General features: G+C 42.3%; 1 protein-coding gene across 5 annotated transcripts in view; it reads right to left on the minus strand.

Annotated features, from left to right (window-relative positions):
• LOC122576604 (polypyrimidine tract-binding protein 2) overlaps nt 1-17838 on the minus strand; it is a 417022-nt gene that overhangs the window by 241208 nt on the left and 157976 nt on the right. For 2 of the 5 annotated variants that reach the window (XM_043747168.1, XM_043747171.1), the window contains exon 2: nt 7551-7705. The exons of the other annotated variants lie outside the window; for them this stretch is intronic. In XM_043747168.1, the coding sequence (XP_043603103.1) occupies nt 7551-7631 (81 nt within the window). In that variant the 5' untranslated portion in view covers nt 7632-7705. The remainder of the gene's footprint in view (nt 1-7550; nt 7706-17838) is intronic. 5 annotated transcript variants of the gene reach the window in all.

Consider the following 17838-nt stretch of genomic DNA (forward strand, 5'->3'; position numbering starts at 1 on the left):
TATCTACTAGTTTGGGAAATTTCAAAATAGACAGACGCGCAGAATATAAGTAATAGGGGAAAACGTATGAAATATACAACGTCGAGCATTTGTTTTTATATCCAGCAGATAAGAGATAAATTCCTATTTACCCCAAAACTTGCCCGAAAAACCGAAAAGCCTTCAGGAATACTACCAAAGCGATCAAACGCCTCGCAACCCCTCTAAAACACTGACTCGAGTCATTAGTCCGATCGCGAGGCACTCTGCAAAAACCAAACAGAACCGAAAAAAAGAGAAACACGAGGGAAAACACACAAAAATCGGGGGGGAGGAGGGGATGGCTGCAACAGCAGCGGCAGCAAACAAGGGGGAACTTGCACTGTATAAAACATGAGAAAGCGTGTTGGAAACGGTAACGAGAGAGGCACAGGTCGTCTCTCTCCTCTCTCTCGCCTCGGACTTTTACTTCATCCAGCTACTTCGCTCCAGCCGATTTTTCCGCTACCGGCGCTTTTTTCCACCGGCGGCTTCCGCGCATTTTATTAGGCCCGTTACAGACCCGTGTCGAGACAATAACCATTGTTAAAGTTTCGCGGAGCAATGGCTGCCCGCTCGCTGTTTGCACGGACAAGCTTTCCGCTTTGTTTCGGCCTAGGCGCTGGATTTCAGTTGGCCAGCTTGGCTACGGCTCCCATTACCACCATTCCGGTTATGTACACGCCGTACACCACCTACGGCCATCTACCGCTTTCTACGGTCGTTTCGGAAAGCTCACAATGCCCGTTGCTGCTTCGTTTTCAATCTAAGCCGCGTTTTTTTAATTACATTTCTGACCGGAATAACGATTTCCCTTCAATGGGACGTGGAAATGGATCCTTGAAACGAATTGGCGACACCGTTTTTTGGTACGCGCGTGCAACTAATTGCGCGATTTAAAATTGCAGATTACGCAATGCGAAAATCAAATCTCGTAACTCTCTTTTCCATTTCTCATCGCGTCACCGCTGTTTTTGTCAAGGTTTTACGCATAGACGGCTTAAACCGAGTTTACGACGCTTCGCAGCTACTTTCCACCTTTATTTTATTCGCGTATTGTTATCATTCGCTTTCATTTAGTGTCGTTTATAGCTGGAAGAACTTCTGACTTTAAGGTTAACCGGGGATAATACAGAGTCTCTTCCTGCACCTCGATAGCAATAAATCTCAATAGCATCGTAAAATCTTAGTCTTAGTCCCGGCACTACGCGAGCGATAGGTATCGTTATCTTGGGTTTTGTGACGCGTGATCCATTCCAATATCCCAAAGCCGATGTTTTCATGGACGATGCTACTGTCTAAGAACTGATAATTAGCTAGTTCCTGATCGGTCAGCACTCAGCCATCTATCAGGGACAGAATCCGATGCATCCTACCCTCGTGGAAGGGGATGAAGGATACGGGTTTCGGACTCTAGACTCGCGCACAATCAGTCGCGATCGAGACATAATAAGTTACATACGAAACATTCGAACAAAACACATCGCGAATTACTCGTCGTGTATTCGTTGAACTCGTTATATCGTACAATCGATTTTAAGGTCGACGCAATATCTTCTTCGATCGTTCTTCCTACAAGAATCATGCATTTACGTGTTAAATCTGAAGCTTACGGCCCCTATAAAGTGTGAAATATCCGGCCCGGTATAACACGAGGTTCTAGTCGCCTTAGGATGAAAAATTCAGCACCGCCTCCCCTGATCGAACTTAAATTACCAAATCAACGGTAACATATGCAGAACCAAAATGGATTCCTCGACGGTGAGTAACTTGGAGATGGTTGGTCCGACGACGGCGTGCTGGTTACGATCAAGTATTAAACGCGTTATCAGCAGCCCTCTTTCCTAATTCCGGCATCCTGAATCTCATCAAAATTATCGGCTCCCCGTAGTGTCTTTTCTTACGTTTAATTAAAGACTACAAAATTAATTAAGCGATTCAATTAACTGGCTACAGTGTGCACCTGTGAAGAAGCTGTCACCCCCTTTTCACCCCCTTCTCTCTGACTTTCTCTTCGCGGGGGAATCGAGACAAAGCTGATCGTCTCCGATCTATCTTTGCACGAAATTTTCCTTCCACCTTTATAATTGGACTATTTTTAGAGCCGTTATACGCTCTATGGAGAGGAGGAATTTTTTTATCGTAGAAAATCACGAAACCAACGACCAGCAATAATTTTTCAAGGAACTACGTTGAATCAGAGTCTTCTTTTCCCAAACATGCTCGGGGAAATTTTAATTCGGCGTTCTTAGTCGACTCTTTTAAACGACATACTGCGATAAGCATCATCCTCTCTGTAGAAAAAATGAAATTAGTTCGTCGAGTAGATCTCCGATAAATTCCTTTCTAAATTTAAGCAAAACAAAACTTTTCCGTGTATAGACTCCGAGGTCTTTAGTTTCGAGGATTCGACTTTCGAATTTCGAAACGAAGAAGATGCCATCGGAGAGTAATTCCGCGCGGCCGCGACTATCGCTCTTGTTCGTCGGCGAGAAATAGCTAATAAACTCGAATTACAGGATAAATCGGTGTTAAGGAGGGCGAAGACGGAGAAGGGAGAGCAGTCAGTCTCTTCGGCGTAATAAGGACGCCATCGAAACTTTATAAACTGAATATTATTGAGATAGCGCGCGAGCCGCGGCGTGACAGTGAGCGATGAGACGGTTCCCAGCCGATTTTCTATTAAACGCCGATTTATTTATGGAATATTCAATGGGACGTGTCCCGGGAAGAGCCGCGGGCGCATCGAGAAAAATTCAAATCAGCCTTGTCGCGCCATCACGCCCAGAATTTTCCTCGCAAAAATAATACCGCGGCATAGACATTCTCCTGAAAACCGGAAGCTCTCTCTCTCCCTCTCTCTCTCTCCGCTTTGAGTCTTTCTTCTCCGAACACGTTTGATTCTCCTCTCGATTTTTCGTCTGTCCTCGGTGTTACTGGAGCTTCTGACAGAAAATCTCTGTCTATCGTATTATATACGTTTCAGAACGGAGATGATCGCTGGTGTCGTTCGAATAGCGAAGAATGGTTCTTAATAGACAATTAACGTACGTCTCACGATCGTCCCAACATCCGAAATCGTTAAAGTTAACAACTAGGTAAACTTTTGGTGTCGCTACTGCTAAATTATATTCGCTACTGTTGCAATATTCCTTCTATTTTTTCTTTCTTAGAACAAAGCATTCGATCAACCTTCGAAACTCAAAAAAGGTCTTTCTTTAAATTATTGTACTCTATTTTCCAAACGTTTCCCCGTAATTCAGTTTCGTGTTGGGAAAAGACCTTCGAGTCCCTCTCGAAGTAATATACACGGGAGCAGATCGATTTTCGGTAATATTCTTTTCACCGTGGCTACCAGGAATGATTTTTAATGGGTAGAAGGTCCGATAGATGTGCAATCATTTACCCTACGTCCCACGTTTTATCGAGGCAAGATAATTATTTGCGTGAATAGAGGTGGCTGTGACGGAGCAGAAATCCATCATACTCGATCAACCGTCGTTTCATCTCCAATAATGTCTAACAGTCAGTCAATTGACGATGTATCCCCCGGTTCGTTTATCTTTTTACGCGCTCTTTTACCATCCAAAGGACAACCTGGCCGCTTTCAAAATGGAAAATTCGTCAGAATATACAGGGTGTCTCGTTTTACAGTCGATCCACCAAAGTATCCGGCGACGTGTTTCAAATGAAACTCGTTCTGTTTCAAAGAGAACTTTTCTTGCGACGACTACCAGATTTGTTCGGATGGCGATCGTTCTCGAAATGTCAAGGTAATCTTTGTTCTTTTAAACAGATACATAACAATCTCGTTCCTTTTTAATCGTTATTTTCATTTCCTCTGTTCTATGGTAAACATGGAAATTAATAATACACGTTAAACTGGCAAACACGGAAATTGATAATACACATCACACGTTCGTGGAAAAATTCCATTCGAAGGTGAAAATTTCACAATTTTTAACGACAAAAAGAGGTGGACGTTAATTGGTAGATGGGAAAAACAAATAAACGCACGATTATTTACCTAAAAGGAAAGTGACGTGGCAGATTCGTCAGGCGATACCACGTATATTGCATTGCGCGTACCAACTAGTACTTTGGAAGCACACAGTCCGATCGAATCCGAAAATAAAAACTAGGGCAAAGAAAGTTAGGTAAATGTTGCATAAAGGCAGGGAATGAAATCCAATGCGATACATTCGGAGTCTTAACGTGATTCAGAGGTCCAGTTTTCGCGGAAGAGGCCCGTTTCGTTCTCGAACAACGAAACGAGGCGTCGCATTCGCTGTTTTGCATTCCAGCATTTATAAACTCGCCTAACGACAATGGTTATCGCCGTGAGAAAGCTCCGGTCGTTTCGAAAGAACGCGATCGAGCTGGAACGGCACGCGGTTCGGGAACAGGCGACGATAAAATCACGGTGAATCCCTTTAATTGCCGAATGGCCGCTTTGGGCGCGAAAATCGTTTGTAATTTCGCGCCACTAGTTGCTGCTCGCTATAGCACGGCCGAGATATTGCGCTTCGGATCGTAGAAAATGGTCTTTAGTATCTCGTGAATTTCCTAAGTGATATTATCTTTTGCCTCGTTGCATTTAGTAATTTTTCTTCTACCGTGTAAACGGACAGTCTGAAATTTAATCGCTATTGCCAATTACCTACAAAAGTATCCTTTGCTCTTTAGATATCAACGAATTATCCCTATTAACCAAATCTTTTCCAAATTTCAATAACCTAGAATTACCTGCAATACTCCTGTAACGTTATTAAATTTAATGTAAGATACTATAGAGGTATGACGATTAAATTATGCAAAGAATATCTATATCGATTGAAAAAACAAATTACTGTTCGACTCGAACAGTACATGAAAGAAAGTCTTATAAAACATAGAACAAGCTGCGTAGAATCTCGCGGGAGAACAAAGAGAGAGAAATATTGTATAGAAAATGAACGCTTTAAGAAGGAAGAGAGGGCTTGGCGTGATCGTCGACACGAAGCAAACAACAGAAGAATTTTTAAAGGTGTATGAAAATGCGGATGGAAATGGGTGCGAGGGTGAAAGAGGATTAAGAGAAGGCCTTTGAACAGCCTAATAGACACAAAGTCACCAGAAATAAGTTCCATAAGCTCACTGAACCGATTCAGATCCTCTGTCCGACGCAGAATGGCCACAGATAGCAGTCGAGACCTGTTGCATCGCAACACTGCACCGGCTTTAGAAAACCGACTTGGATCTAGATATTCCCGTTTCGCGAATTAGAATTTTCGTGCGCGACAATTTCATTTTCGAGTTTACAAGTTTCCAAATTTTCATATCGTCGGATCGTGAAAAGATTACAAAATATCGGATATCTATAGATCTCGAAATTTTCGAAATTTCGTGTTCTCCGATTATCAAATACAGAAAAACTTCGGACGTTCAGTTTCGCAGTATTCGTCTGCGGAAATGTAGAGGATACAAACAAGAATTTAAATGGTTCGCTCGATATAAAAATTAATTCCCTGTTTCCGTGTTTTCAGGACACAAAACCGCGCGGTAAATTAGTCGCGTCCTCGACCAACGCATCGATAGATATCGTATCAGTGGTAGCCACGTCGATTCCTCGCAAGTATTTCCGGAGGAATTTTAATTAATATACCGTGGTTCGCAGACATTTAACAACGTCATTCTTCATTCTTTTTCATTCATTTGCAAATATCCGTCTTCTATTTTCCTATAAATTTCAGTGTAGCATATTCGGCATATTTTTGAACGACTTATTTCATATTACTAATTTAAATATTTCCTGATAGAAGGAGATGAAGAACTTATAAAACCAATTCGTACAAATTAGTAGTAATATAACAAACTTATATTTACCCGATCTAATAATACTACATGACGCATCACTGCGAATTTAAAGCGTTCGTTCGATAAAAATGGAGCATCAAAATCGAGACAAAAAGCGAAACGCTTCTGCTAATAAAAGGGATCGTAACATCGGTTGAAAGTTGCAGTAAAAGCTAGCCAGCCGTAAATATTAAACAGTTCGGTTCGAAACGAGGGCCGTTAACGCGAAAGTGTGATAGGAATTCGGATGGAACGATCGCGACCGGGTTTACGCCTCGATCAGTTTCGCCAACGATGCTTCTAACGTCTCTCTGCATTAACGCGTGCGTCCATTTGCCGAATTAAAACATCAGAGAAAGCGTATGACGGTCAAAGAGTGCGAAAGAGCGACGAATCACACGATCGAAAAGAGCAAGAGCGATTAAAATTGCTTAAAACCCTATTTGACAGGGTAATAATTTATTCCTCGAGTGTTCAAACGGTGTCTCGCGAATATGTACGAACGTCTCAACAACAATGGCATCTGAAAAACCTCGTAGAATGAACTTTTCATCACTTACCAGACATTGGAAATTATCCAGCCGAAGAACGACCATCGAGACACACGAATACATACATACATACATATACATGGTATAAAAACATCTTAACAACGACAAAAGCATGCCTTGTTCACATTGATAGAAAAACTCAAGAAAACACGGAAATAATAAAGGAAAAAGAAAATGACGCGTCACGTGCTCGCGACGTGGAAAAAGAAGCAAGCTCTACACGCCATCAAGTACGCTTTCGGCAACGGTGCTGTACAAGAAAATAATAACTGAGACAAGAGAAAGCTCGGAAAGGGTGTACGACGTTGGTTCACTTACCCCTGACACCGACTCATCTTTATCCTTTTTATCCAAATTCAACGTTTTCTAGTATTTCGATACTTTTTGTTCGATCGATCGTTCTCATCCACGATGTACCGATTTCTTGCTCCGCGGATCGAATTCACGTTTAATTAACCCTTTCAGCGGCAACCAGTTTTTCAAAACGGATGCATCTGGAGAGCCAGCTCCAAGATCATTTTTCAGCGCTACGAATCGTTTGGTAGGAACTTACACCGGTTTCACTCGACGAACGAAACTCGCTTCCTCTAATTTCTTCTTCGTACTTGTAATGCGAGCTTCTCTCTTTTCTTTTTTTTTTTTTTTTTCTTTTTTCTCGTATGGCACGTAATAGGAAATTCTTTCAGCGGACCGAGAAACATTTTTATCGCACGTATGTACGATATTTTATTCGATGATTCGTATCTGATATTAACGTTAAATTGTTTCACGGCGTAACGTAGGACACGGACAGAAATAAAATACGTTTCGCGAATGTTTCTACCGAGTGTCATTTTCTTTTTAAAATACGGTAGGCAAACAAGATATTAACATTTAACGTCTTAAAGAAACGATAACGATAAGTAATGGTGTTATTTGTTCGTTCCATGTTTTATGGCTTGTTGTACTGCGATATATTTGTGCTATATCGTGTTTCACCGCTGAAAGGATTAATAGGTATACGTTTCGGCAATAACGTTCGATAAATTTGCGTTTCTTCAGAAATTTCCATATTCTGTGAATTCTACAGAGATTTCCTTTAAATTTGTAATTTCGTTGAAATTTGAGAGATACGCTGCCAATCCAAACTGGATGATGGCGACTCACCTTTATTCCGAGGGTAGGAGTCAGCATCCCATAGTCGGTAAGGGGTGGCAGCATAACGGGGGGTAGGTTTGCCATCATCATACTGTCTAGAATCTTCGCACGTACTTTCCCTTCGTGCACAGAACACAAATCAATTTATTGCTTACTAGACCTACCTGAAACACAGAAAGACAGAGAAAACGTTAGCCAAGCACGACGAAAGTGAAAGAAAATTGGAAAGGTAAAAATAAACGACGAATTATTACAAAGACGAAGGAATACTGTCGAATTAGCGCGATAAAAGGTTATTTGAGAAGCTTACGGGGCGAGTATTATTCGAGGTCAAGTTAGAAAATAGTCCTCTCGCATACTATTTTCTGTTTTTGCGAACGGTGTTAATGTTTACAAATTTTCGGCTAAAAGCGTCTTGGTAACGCTTGGTAAAGTGGGCTAACTGTACCTAATGTGAAACAGCACCTGCGGCGGTCTGCAACACCGCGATCGCTCAACAATCGGCAACAGCGCAAAATATTTCGTTCAAACTAAAGGACGAACGTATTCGCGCTTCAGCTTCGCTTGGAAATTTATCGTTGAATCCAGCCGATCGTTGTTTCTACATAATTATCTATCGACGTGAGAGTATCGAAATATTAATTTTGCCCTCTTTCAACGTCAGCGTGTTTCTCATTTTGGGAAGCTTTTAACATCAGGTGTTCGCGTTGGCTACAGTTACCCTGTACTATTGGATTTACTATTCGAGAATAGATAAGGCGACGTGAGAGCTCTCGAGAGTCGCCAGCTGATAGCCGGAATAGCGAAAATCGTTGGTAGCAGAATCTGGTTTCTTGGAAACAAGTCGCTTCTGGCATCGAGATGGTAATTCCGTATCCGCACGCATCCTCCCCGTGTAAATCGCTGGCTTAGGAGCTTGATTGTTTGCTCGCCGGCTAATTAAAGTGTACTTAGAGACCGGTTTCGTTCGTTCCCGGGATCGTCGCCGCTGTAAATCCTCAACCTCGTTTCCAGACCGTAGGAAGCTGCTTTTTGCAGCCGACAAATATTATTCGCCGTGGTTTTTTTTTTTTCGACTCTTTCCAACGATCCTTTAAAATTCAAAAGTTGAAGAGCGTTTAAAGTTCCAGGCAGTATTTTACCGTACAAAGATATTTACAAATTGAACGGGGCACTCGCGTGTAACAGCGATAAATGCAACTGATTTTTAAGAACTTCTGTTCGATTATCTACTATCTGGTCATACGGGACTAGATCTCTTTGAGACGCAAATGAATAGTCACGAAGCATAAATGTCATCGTTATTAGATACAGCACTACTAATACCCAATCGAATGAAATGGCGCTGAGAACGAACATCCACGCGTCCTCGAGTTACCACGAGCCTTCGTCGCGTTTAAACGACTTCGAGAGATCAAAGAAAGAGGGTGGTCGTGTAACAGCGGCGGGATGATTTCGTCCCTGAACCACTAAAACAGCGCGGCAACGCCACGTTCACGGAAATAGAAATTTCGCTGAAGGTCTTACTTCGGCTTTACCGGTTAAGCCGCCACGGATCGTGCCGTTACAACGTTTCCCTCCACAACCTCGTGGCACAGCAACCCCCAACATCGCCCCTCATCCTTCGGTCCAACCCGTGGATCGACCGCTGCCACATCACACAGATCTAATTTACGAACCTAAACTGCCGTGCTGGTGTTCAAGATTGCGACTCGACGACAAGGATAAGTCATGAAACGAGTTGTTAAAACGTATCGTTGGCCAAAGATTCGTCCATGCGCCTTGTGTTGGTCGAATATCGTCGAGAAATACCGTTGTATTCTGACATGCTTACAGAGAGATACAATTGAAATTGCAGTGCAAAATTGTTAGAGCTTAAAGTTGATAAAGCGTTCGTTAGGGAATCTTTCGTACGTTATAACGATTCCTAGACATGAGAATTTTCATCAATACCGTCGTATAATTGTAGGAAATTCGAAGACGAGAGAGTACGGTACAGAAGTAAAAAAGGACACCGAGTTTAGTCGTTTCAAATAACGCGCTTGTGTCTCTAGAGCCAATTTGAATGGACAAGCCATCGAGTAACGTCAAAGGTACCCTGTTTCCCCGCTCTTTGGTTCTATTCTACCATTTCTACGATTCTATTCGCAAACCCACGAAATTCTATAGAGACGAATCGCGATCTAACGATAAATAAACATCAAGAATATGCCATAAAGAAGAAACGAAAATGAAGGACGCGCGAGAATCGTCAGACACATCGATCGCTACGCACCCTCCGGCGGAAGCTTCCCCGTGTCGCTTAATCCTCCGTCAGATGAATTTTTTTCCACTTCCAAGTTCCTTTCTCCCCTGTCCACGAGGAGGCGAACCCTGTCTTTCTCGCAGCCGTCGTGCCTGGAGAAAACGCCTGGTCCGCTGTTTTATGCAAGCCTCGGGTTTTATGCAATGAGACTGCGATATCAAACGGCCGCGAGAGCCGAGAGCCGTGAGCCGTGAACCGGTCGAGTGCCGCTGAATAAAATATCCGTTCGCGTAGAAAGGAAAAAAAAAAGGAAAGAGAGAAAAGAAGAAACAGATAAAAAGAAAGAGAAAGAAAAATGAGGCTTGACCAGTGTCGGAAGGGTGAAGGAGCTCGAGGGGTGGCTGCGAGCCAAACGCGCCACGATTCCCCGTGTTCCACGGTTGTTGCACCGCTGGATCTTGCTTTGCTCGCGGATATATCGGACGTTGTTGCTGTTCAAGCTTTTGTACGTTCCGATGCGCGCATTGTCGATGAACGCGCTGCTAATTCTCGTTTTTTCTTCCAGGCTGGAGGATTGCAATTTTATTTGGGAAACGGGGTAAATAGATTTGACAACTTCTTTGTTCTCGAATCTCTGTGTGTTTCGGTGCGTTCTTCGTACGACGTGCACGTTACAGTTGATCGCGTGTTTTTCATAAACGTGGTCGTTCTATATCGTAGAATTATAATTTTATTTGATATCGGTGCAGGGATTACGTGAGATTCTTAAAGGCCAAGTTGATCGGTTCTACTTTATGCTAATTCGTATAATACTCAATTTCGTTAATTTTATATTCAGATACGTAATTTTAGTTAGTAATTTTGGATAATAATATAAATATTACAATGGTACAAATATTATAATCTCAACCCTCGCTCCGTAAACGTTTCTACGGTTACCACAAACCGTAATCGGGCGTTGGTTGCATTCGCCACGTTTTTCAGTGGATGAAAATCTTCGGAAATGTGTAAAAAGGTTCATACGGCATTCTCAAGCCTTCTAAATGCCTATCCTGTAACTTTGTTTTAGGAAGAGAGCCAAAGGCCTGTCACCTGCCCCTCTCGCAGATTAAAACGTTACAAAATCACAGAATACTCGACGTTCAACGATAGATGATAGCTCCCGAACCCTAGGCACGATAACCAAAATTTCAATTTTCAACTACAGTGCAGAGATCCGTAAGTTATTCTACGATAATAGCTATAACTCAAACTATAACGTCGCTCCTTTCCTCGAAACCAGCCTCCATTCAAAACGAATCAAGTAAGCGTTCATTTATCATTCGAGCACGCGAACGCACACGCACATTCACGAATCGTTTGCAACAAGTCGCAAAGAGAAAGAGAGGAAGAAAGAAACAGAGAGAGAGAGAGAGAGAACAGAGCCGAGCTCGACATTTCCATTCTCACGTCGCACATTCTCGTTTTTTCCCCTTTTTTCGCCCCTCGCTCCGAGTTAATCGCCGGAGAATTAGCCACGGTTGGATGCAGAATTAATCAAACGCGACCCGTTTCTCCGCGTGCACGGCGGAAACAGAGGGTGCAAGAGGAACTCGCGGCCAGAAATAAAAGGAGAGGACGTGGACAAGCGTCACGGACGCTTTATCCGCTGGTATTAACGCGGAATAACGTGTGCAATTATCGCTTTGAGCAAAGTGTGGCTCTCTCGTCTATTTCCACCGAGGTCACCGCTACGTTTAGCGCGTTCATTTCGTTGTTTTTATTGGAACGAAGAAGAGAGGAGAGATCCGACAAGAATCTCCTTGATGTTTACGATGTTGATGATGCGGGCGAATTTTAGGGTGGTGCGTTTGAGAGACGGTTTATAACTGGATGGTGGACTAACCAGACATTAGTGGATCTCTGGCAGACCGAACTGATCCGCGTTTTCCTTTCTTATCAAGTTCTTGATTTCCATATTCGAGCCTAAAAAAAAAAAACGAGCGATTTGCTTTCGCAAGCTCGTCCATCGCAAGATAACTTACATACAGGGTGGTATTATTCTCGTTCTCGGAGACGAAGCTCGATCGTGAAATCGGGGCATGATCGCGAAGATTCCAGAGAATTCTCTGATCCGAGATGATGGGTTCTTTCGAGGTTGTCGTTAACGAGTACGATCGGTCGACCGTGCTCAGCCGGTGGCTTACGATCGATCGACATCGAGCCGCTAATTGGCAATCGGTGTATCCGCATTACGGATACTCTGACGGTGACGCATGAACGATGACGCCACACGGACGGTTTAGCGCGGTTCTCTCTGCCAACGATGCCTGCCTTCTCCTACTACCGGTCCGTTTCGTTTCGTAAAATCTTACGAAAGCAAAGTTAAACGTACGGATATACCGCAGACGGTTTAATACTCTTACACGGAAAATGGAAGATCGTGTATAGAAAACATAGGATTACGTTTGTACAACTGCGGTCAACGACGTGTATGTTGGACGGCTACCAGAAAACGCCATCTTCGAAGAGCAGTTCGGCGCAATTTTAGAGAGTAGCGGGGCGGAAGTCGAACGGTACCGGAAGCGATGCGCCCGGACCCCTCATCGTAGCCGGAGATGACGCGTGTTTTCAATTACTTCACAGCCGATGCGCGGTGCGCGCTCGAACGAGGGACAATTTGCATTTTTAGCCAATATTCGAGTAAACGGTCTCTGCCTCTCTCTAACACGTCCCCTCCCTCTTGTTCATTTCAAAACAACGATTTCGTTTCAGGTGTACCTGTTGCCGATTCGGTCGCCCGTGAACACCTCGCGACGACGAAAATTTGTATCCACGTTTGAAACGTGCTCGCTTCGCTTAATATTTATTTATTATCGTCTAAGCAATTTGAAAGACTGCGACGCAATAATGCTATGACTTTTATTGGTTCTAAATGAATTGGTTATTGCACGCAACGCAAATGGAAACTATGACCGACTGTATTGAAATTCAATCGCTGTTACCAACAGCCAATTTGAAAAAGTTGCATCAATTTCCTCGGTTCCATTTTCCAATTACGATGGCAGTTCAGAGAAAGTAAATAAAATACCAAACTAACTTATGCAACCTTGCGCAATTTCATTCTCGTCGTGACAGACTCTGAAAAGTCGCGGAACCTTCGAACGAAATACGTATTTCAATTACGAGTAAGCTATTTATTCGTTCCTCCGCATAACTACTAAATCAAATCAATTTACTAATAAATTATTCGCCAGCCAGCCATGAAAGTCGACACGGTTTACAATTGTTCTCCTTATCTGTCTTGCACTCTTAATCGTACATCCTCGGGACATTCCTCTCGCGAGACTGTTATTCGACTATCCTACCGATCGATTTAATTTCCACTCACAGATCCCTGAAATTGTAATTCTTTGCAATTATTTTTCTAAAACTTATCTACTAAATGCAATCATCCAAATGTAGAATAACAAATTCTCGAATGGTCAGTGGCAAAGAGATGTGCGACGTTAACAGAGCAAGCTGATGTAAGAGATGTTTAATCGATTAATTTTAAAGGATTAATCGATCTTTTAAGCGGCCAGTAAGGATGCAGAGCGCGGAGCGAAGCTTTTCCGCTTTAAATCGAAGGCTGAATCTGATCCAACTGCTAAACGGGCACGTACGCGGGTATTTACTTTAAAGAGGACTTAGGCGAACGCGAAATGAACTAACCAGGCGAAATAACAAAAGGCTCGATTATAGCAATCACGTAGCCAAGTGCAGGGACGTTTCCTTGATACTTTTGCTCGCGCTTAAACCTTAAAGATCCTCGAGCCAATAGAGCGACGAATAACCCAAGATCTTCTTCTTTACTCCGACGAAAGTAATTTTTACCCGAGGCTTCTTTGAAAGTCTTAAGACGGCGTTTGGATAATTGCGAAAGCTCTCAAAGTAGAAAATTATCGATAATTAACAACACGTAATCTTTCAGCCACGTACCTACTTCGCGTGTATTGTTCCATAGGGTTAATAAACTTTAATAATGTTCGAAACTTTCAAATTCACGAATTTGTAATAATCATAATATTGATATTGCCACTGTGCGATCGGGAACTTTTTAAATTGAAAATTACCTGGATTAAGCTCGTAATTTAAAGTTGGGGTAATTAGAATCGGTGACATTTAAAATTTGAAATTTATAGTTTTTCTTCTCCTTTCCTTCTTTTCTTCGAAACTTTGGCACCTTTTAAACTTTAAACTTGGTTCTTCGAAGACCAAAGGATCCGCAGGATTTGGAAAACGAGCGGGACATCGGCAAATTTAGAGATTGATGCAAGGACAACGCGGCTCTATAAATACATGCTAACTCGACTTCCAGTTTGCTCGCCTCTGGTAAGGGACATAGTTGGTGCAAGAAGGAAACATCCCCTGAGACTAGAGAAATCCTGCGGGCATCTTTCGCTAGCAGCTTCTTCCTATCCTTCGGATAGGGGGCGAAGTTAGGCTATGGATCGTTAATTCTGATCCGAATATGCCTCAAGTCGAGTCTGATTCCGTTGATTTTCGTTCTAAAACTTGGCTCCGATCCTCAGACTTTTTCTTCCGGTTCTTACATGTTTAATTCTACTTTTCAGTTGCATAGAAATATTCAACAAAGTGAAAAGGAAACGTTTCACTTTCTTAAAATTTGCTGCAAACTCGTAAATTTAAGAGATTCTGATGTTAAATTACGACTAAAATGACGAGTTCTTCCGCTAAAAGATACTAAATTAATTTCAAATACAAATAAATAAGCCCGCTTAATTCTCGTCTCTCTACGAAAACTACAAATTACTTCGTAGCCACACGTTTGTAAGATGACAAATTCCAACCAACCTAATCTCAAACTACGAATTTTCGAAATTATAAAACGCCGCAATCGCAAGATACTATACACCGAATATAAACTGCAATTTCCGGAGTAGATTAGAATTAAGTTTTCCAAGAGCAGCTAAAACACAGGGTAAAATAAATTTCGACGGGGGAATCTAGTTATTTTCGAAAATCTACTCTCTTAATAGATCGTTACTCTTAATCGAAATATTCGAAGGGATGGAATATCGAAGAGGGGTTCGAATAAGACTCGGGGTAAAAAGGGGCTCTCGTTAAAGTAATGCGATTAAGTTGGGCGCGTTTTGCCCAACATGAAAGTTCCATAGTGCTCTCTCCCCTCTTCGGTAGTGCGGTGAAAAAGAGGCAAGTGGCCGCGCAAGAGCTTTCGATATTGTCTTTGAATATCGTTGAATGTTTTACGAGATGCACTCAAGCTTTCACCCTCTGTTCTTGCGACGTTTAATGGAGGAGAGCGCAGGATAATTCGAGAATTCTCCCAAGCTGAGACTCGATCAACGTTCCTCGTTCGATCTTTCGCCAAAGGAATCGTTTTTATCGCGGTTTGCTGCAGCTGACAAACAAGTCTTCTTCTTAGAACTTGAAAAAAGGTTTAACAAAGGTATGCAGAAGAAGGTTGCTCGGTAAGAGAATCGACGAATAATAATAGAATAGTAGTTACTAGACGGCGGATATTTATGCAAATTCACATTATTACGAATATAAGTAGAAAAAATCCAGCCGAATATTACGGCGAGTATTAGAGTTTGGATATTTTATACGTTGTTGTGTATCACGTGCATTCTGTGGATACTTGCACGTTCAACGTTTCACGTTTTCAGTTTCTTTGGAAAAATCTCTACTCTTTGCACGTGTGTACGCGCATTTAAATATACTACCGATGGTACGCATATTGAATCATGCATGCCGTTTTGCGCTTCTACCGTACTTGTACCGTAGTACGAACGACCGTTTAACCCGTTGCGATTTCATTGGATTCGAGTCGGAGACAATGGTCGTTGATTTCCGCGAATCGCCGCCATTTTCAGCACAAGTCGAACGTCATAACGCGGCACGTGCCACGACTGCAATCGCATTTGCAATCTGTCAGAATTGAATTGGAGGTTGCGTCGCATAGAAACCTCGCGGTACCTGTTGCCCGCGGGTTTAACCAGACTTCTGGGACGATCGTCGAATATAATCTCGTTCCATCTTCGGCGGGACGTCCGTTTAATTAGCGATTTGCTTGTCGTTGAAATAAGTGGTACTACCGATCGTCGATCAAAGCGCCTGTCAACGAACACGTACTAGAGGCTACAAAAACGTGAACGCCTGCAGACGATAGATACCGGTAGCGAAACAGATTTCGAGTAAGATTGCTGAAATTCTTAAGATCGCGCTAAAATGAATTCCACGGGAAATGTTTGAATTTTCAGAAACCACTCGGCAAACATTCGCGTAGCTTGTCTCGGTTTCTGCAAGTATTTATTACGCATTCTTCGCGATTTAGGCAGATGCGATTCAGCTAGCAGCAGTTCGAAACATTTACTATCGGATTTAGTATCAGATTTGTGATTTTTACAGCTATTCCTATATAACATACGTATTAAAATTTAGCTATCCTTTTTTTCCAATTCGTCTTAACGTTGTACGTAAGATAATGTAGATATTTATGTTTCTCGGCACTCGGATATATATATATATATATATATATATGTCGGAGATGAAAGAACACCGGAGCCTTCCTTGGGAACCTTGGGAAAACCCCGTAATATTACAATTTATATCCTACCGTAACCGTAATTAAACAATTATCATTTAACCTGAGTGTACTTATTTGGGATCCGTGACAATGAACTTGGGATCGTGGCGACAACCAGTCGCCAGCGTAGCCGCGGTCANTCAGACCTGGGTTCACTGTCACTACCTTCGCGAGCGCTCAATCACCGTGATAAGTCACTAATATTGTACCACTTTCATCGCGACAATAAACTTCACCGGTGTCGTACCGCACCGATGGCCAACCAGCGTGAAGATTCATTGAACGCCCACAACCCTGATCCCAGCGCTTCTCCGACATATATATATATATATATATATATATATATATATATATATATATATATATTTGCGACATTAAATTGCCGCAATTACGCGTTCGTAAACTTTCCGAATAAACATTGCAACTTTCAGCGAAAGAGTAACGAAGATCGGCAAAAGAAATTTGGGAAAGATACATTGGCGAAGGATGGCAAAGCGAAATATTTAAGAGGCCGAATGAAAAGTTACGAAAGGTATTCCAAATAAATAAATTCTCGCAGAAGCAGAAATATCTCTGGTCGGCGGGAGAAGGCAATTTGCTACGTTAAATAAACGTTTTATAATTGAATAAGTCCAGGTGGAGCACGCGTAAAGAATTCAATCGCGGATAACCATGGAGTTGAGGCAATGTTCGTGAAATCTGTTCTTTCCTGCGAGATTTTTACCTCGAGCCCGCGAGTCCGAACAATAGGAAAAAGCACTTCTGAAAAACTTGCACGACACAAAAGAAGACGTAACGCGGTGGAAATAGTTTTTCTCCTCTCCTCTCTCGTCTTATTTTCTTTCCTGCCTTCGTCTTGAACGTAGAACACGGCTACGTTCGTTCTCATCCCCCTGTGCAATAACGATTATTGAAACGAACTTGCAGCAACAAAAGCAGATATTCTTTTCTCGATACGTTCCCCTCCTATAACTCAGCAATTTCTTTCTCTCCATCCTGTACTGCAAGTATGCGAAAGTTGCGAAAAATCCATCCTACGATTAAACGTTGTCTTTAGGAAGATACAGAGAGGTAGGTGCCGTGTTCGAACGGAAATCAAATCCTTCCAGTCATGGATGATACGAAATTTCACAATAACAATATAAGAAATTAATATTAATCGAACCTATTTATAATATTCGGTGGATGAAGCGCGTGCGTCTCTCTTTAAATTCCATTCGGTTAATCGCGTTAAATAAACACAGCGGCGCTGTGCGAGTACTTTCTCTCTACCCACTGTACCAAGGCACCCTCGATACCTGTTCAACCCTTTTAATTACAATGTCAACAAAATTCCAATAAATTTCCCGAAAAAGGAAAAAGAATTCAGTTTCGTGTCTAACACGTTCCTCGATTCTCATCATCGTTGTAAGATAAAATACGTGGTGTACGGGTGGTAATTACACGTACACGTACACGTA

The sequence above is a fragment of the Bombus pyrosoma genome, linkage group LG16, assembly GCF_014825855.1.
Source record: "Bombus pyrosoma isolate SC7728 linkage group LG16, ASM1482585v1, whole genome shotgun sequence".
Classification (NCBI taxonomy): domain Eukaryota; kingdom Metazoa; phylum Arthropoda; class Insecta; order Hymenoptera; family Apidae; genus Bombus; species Bombus pyrosoma.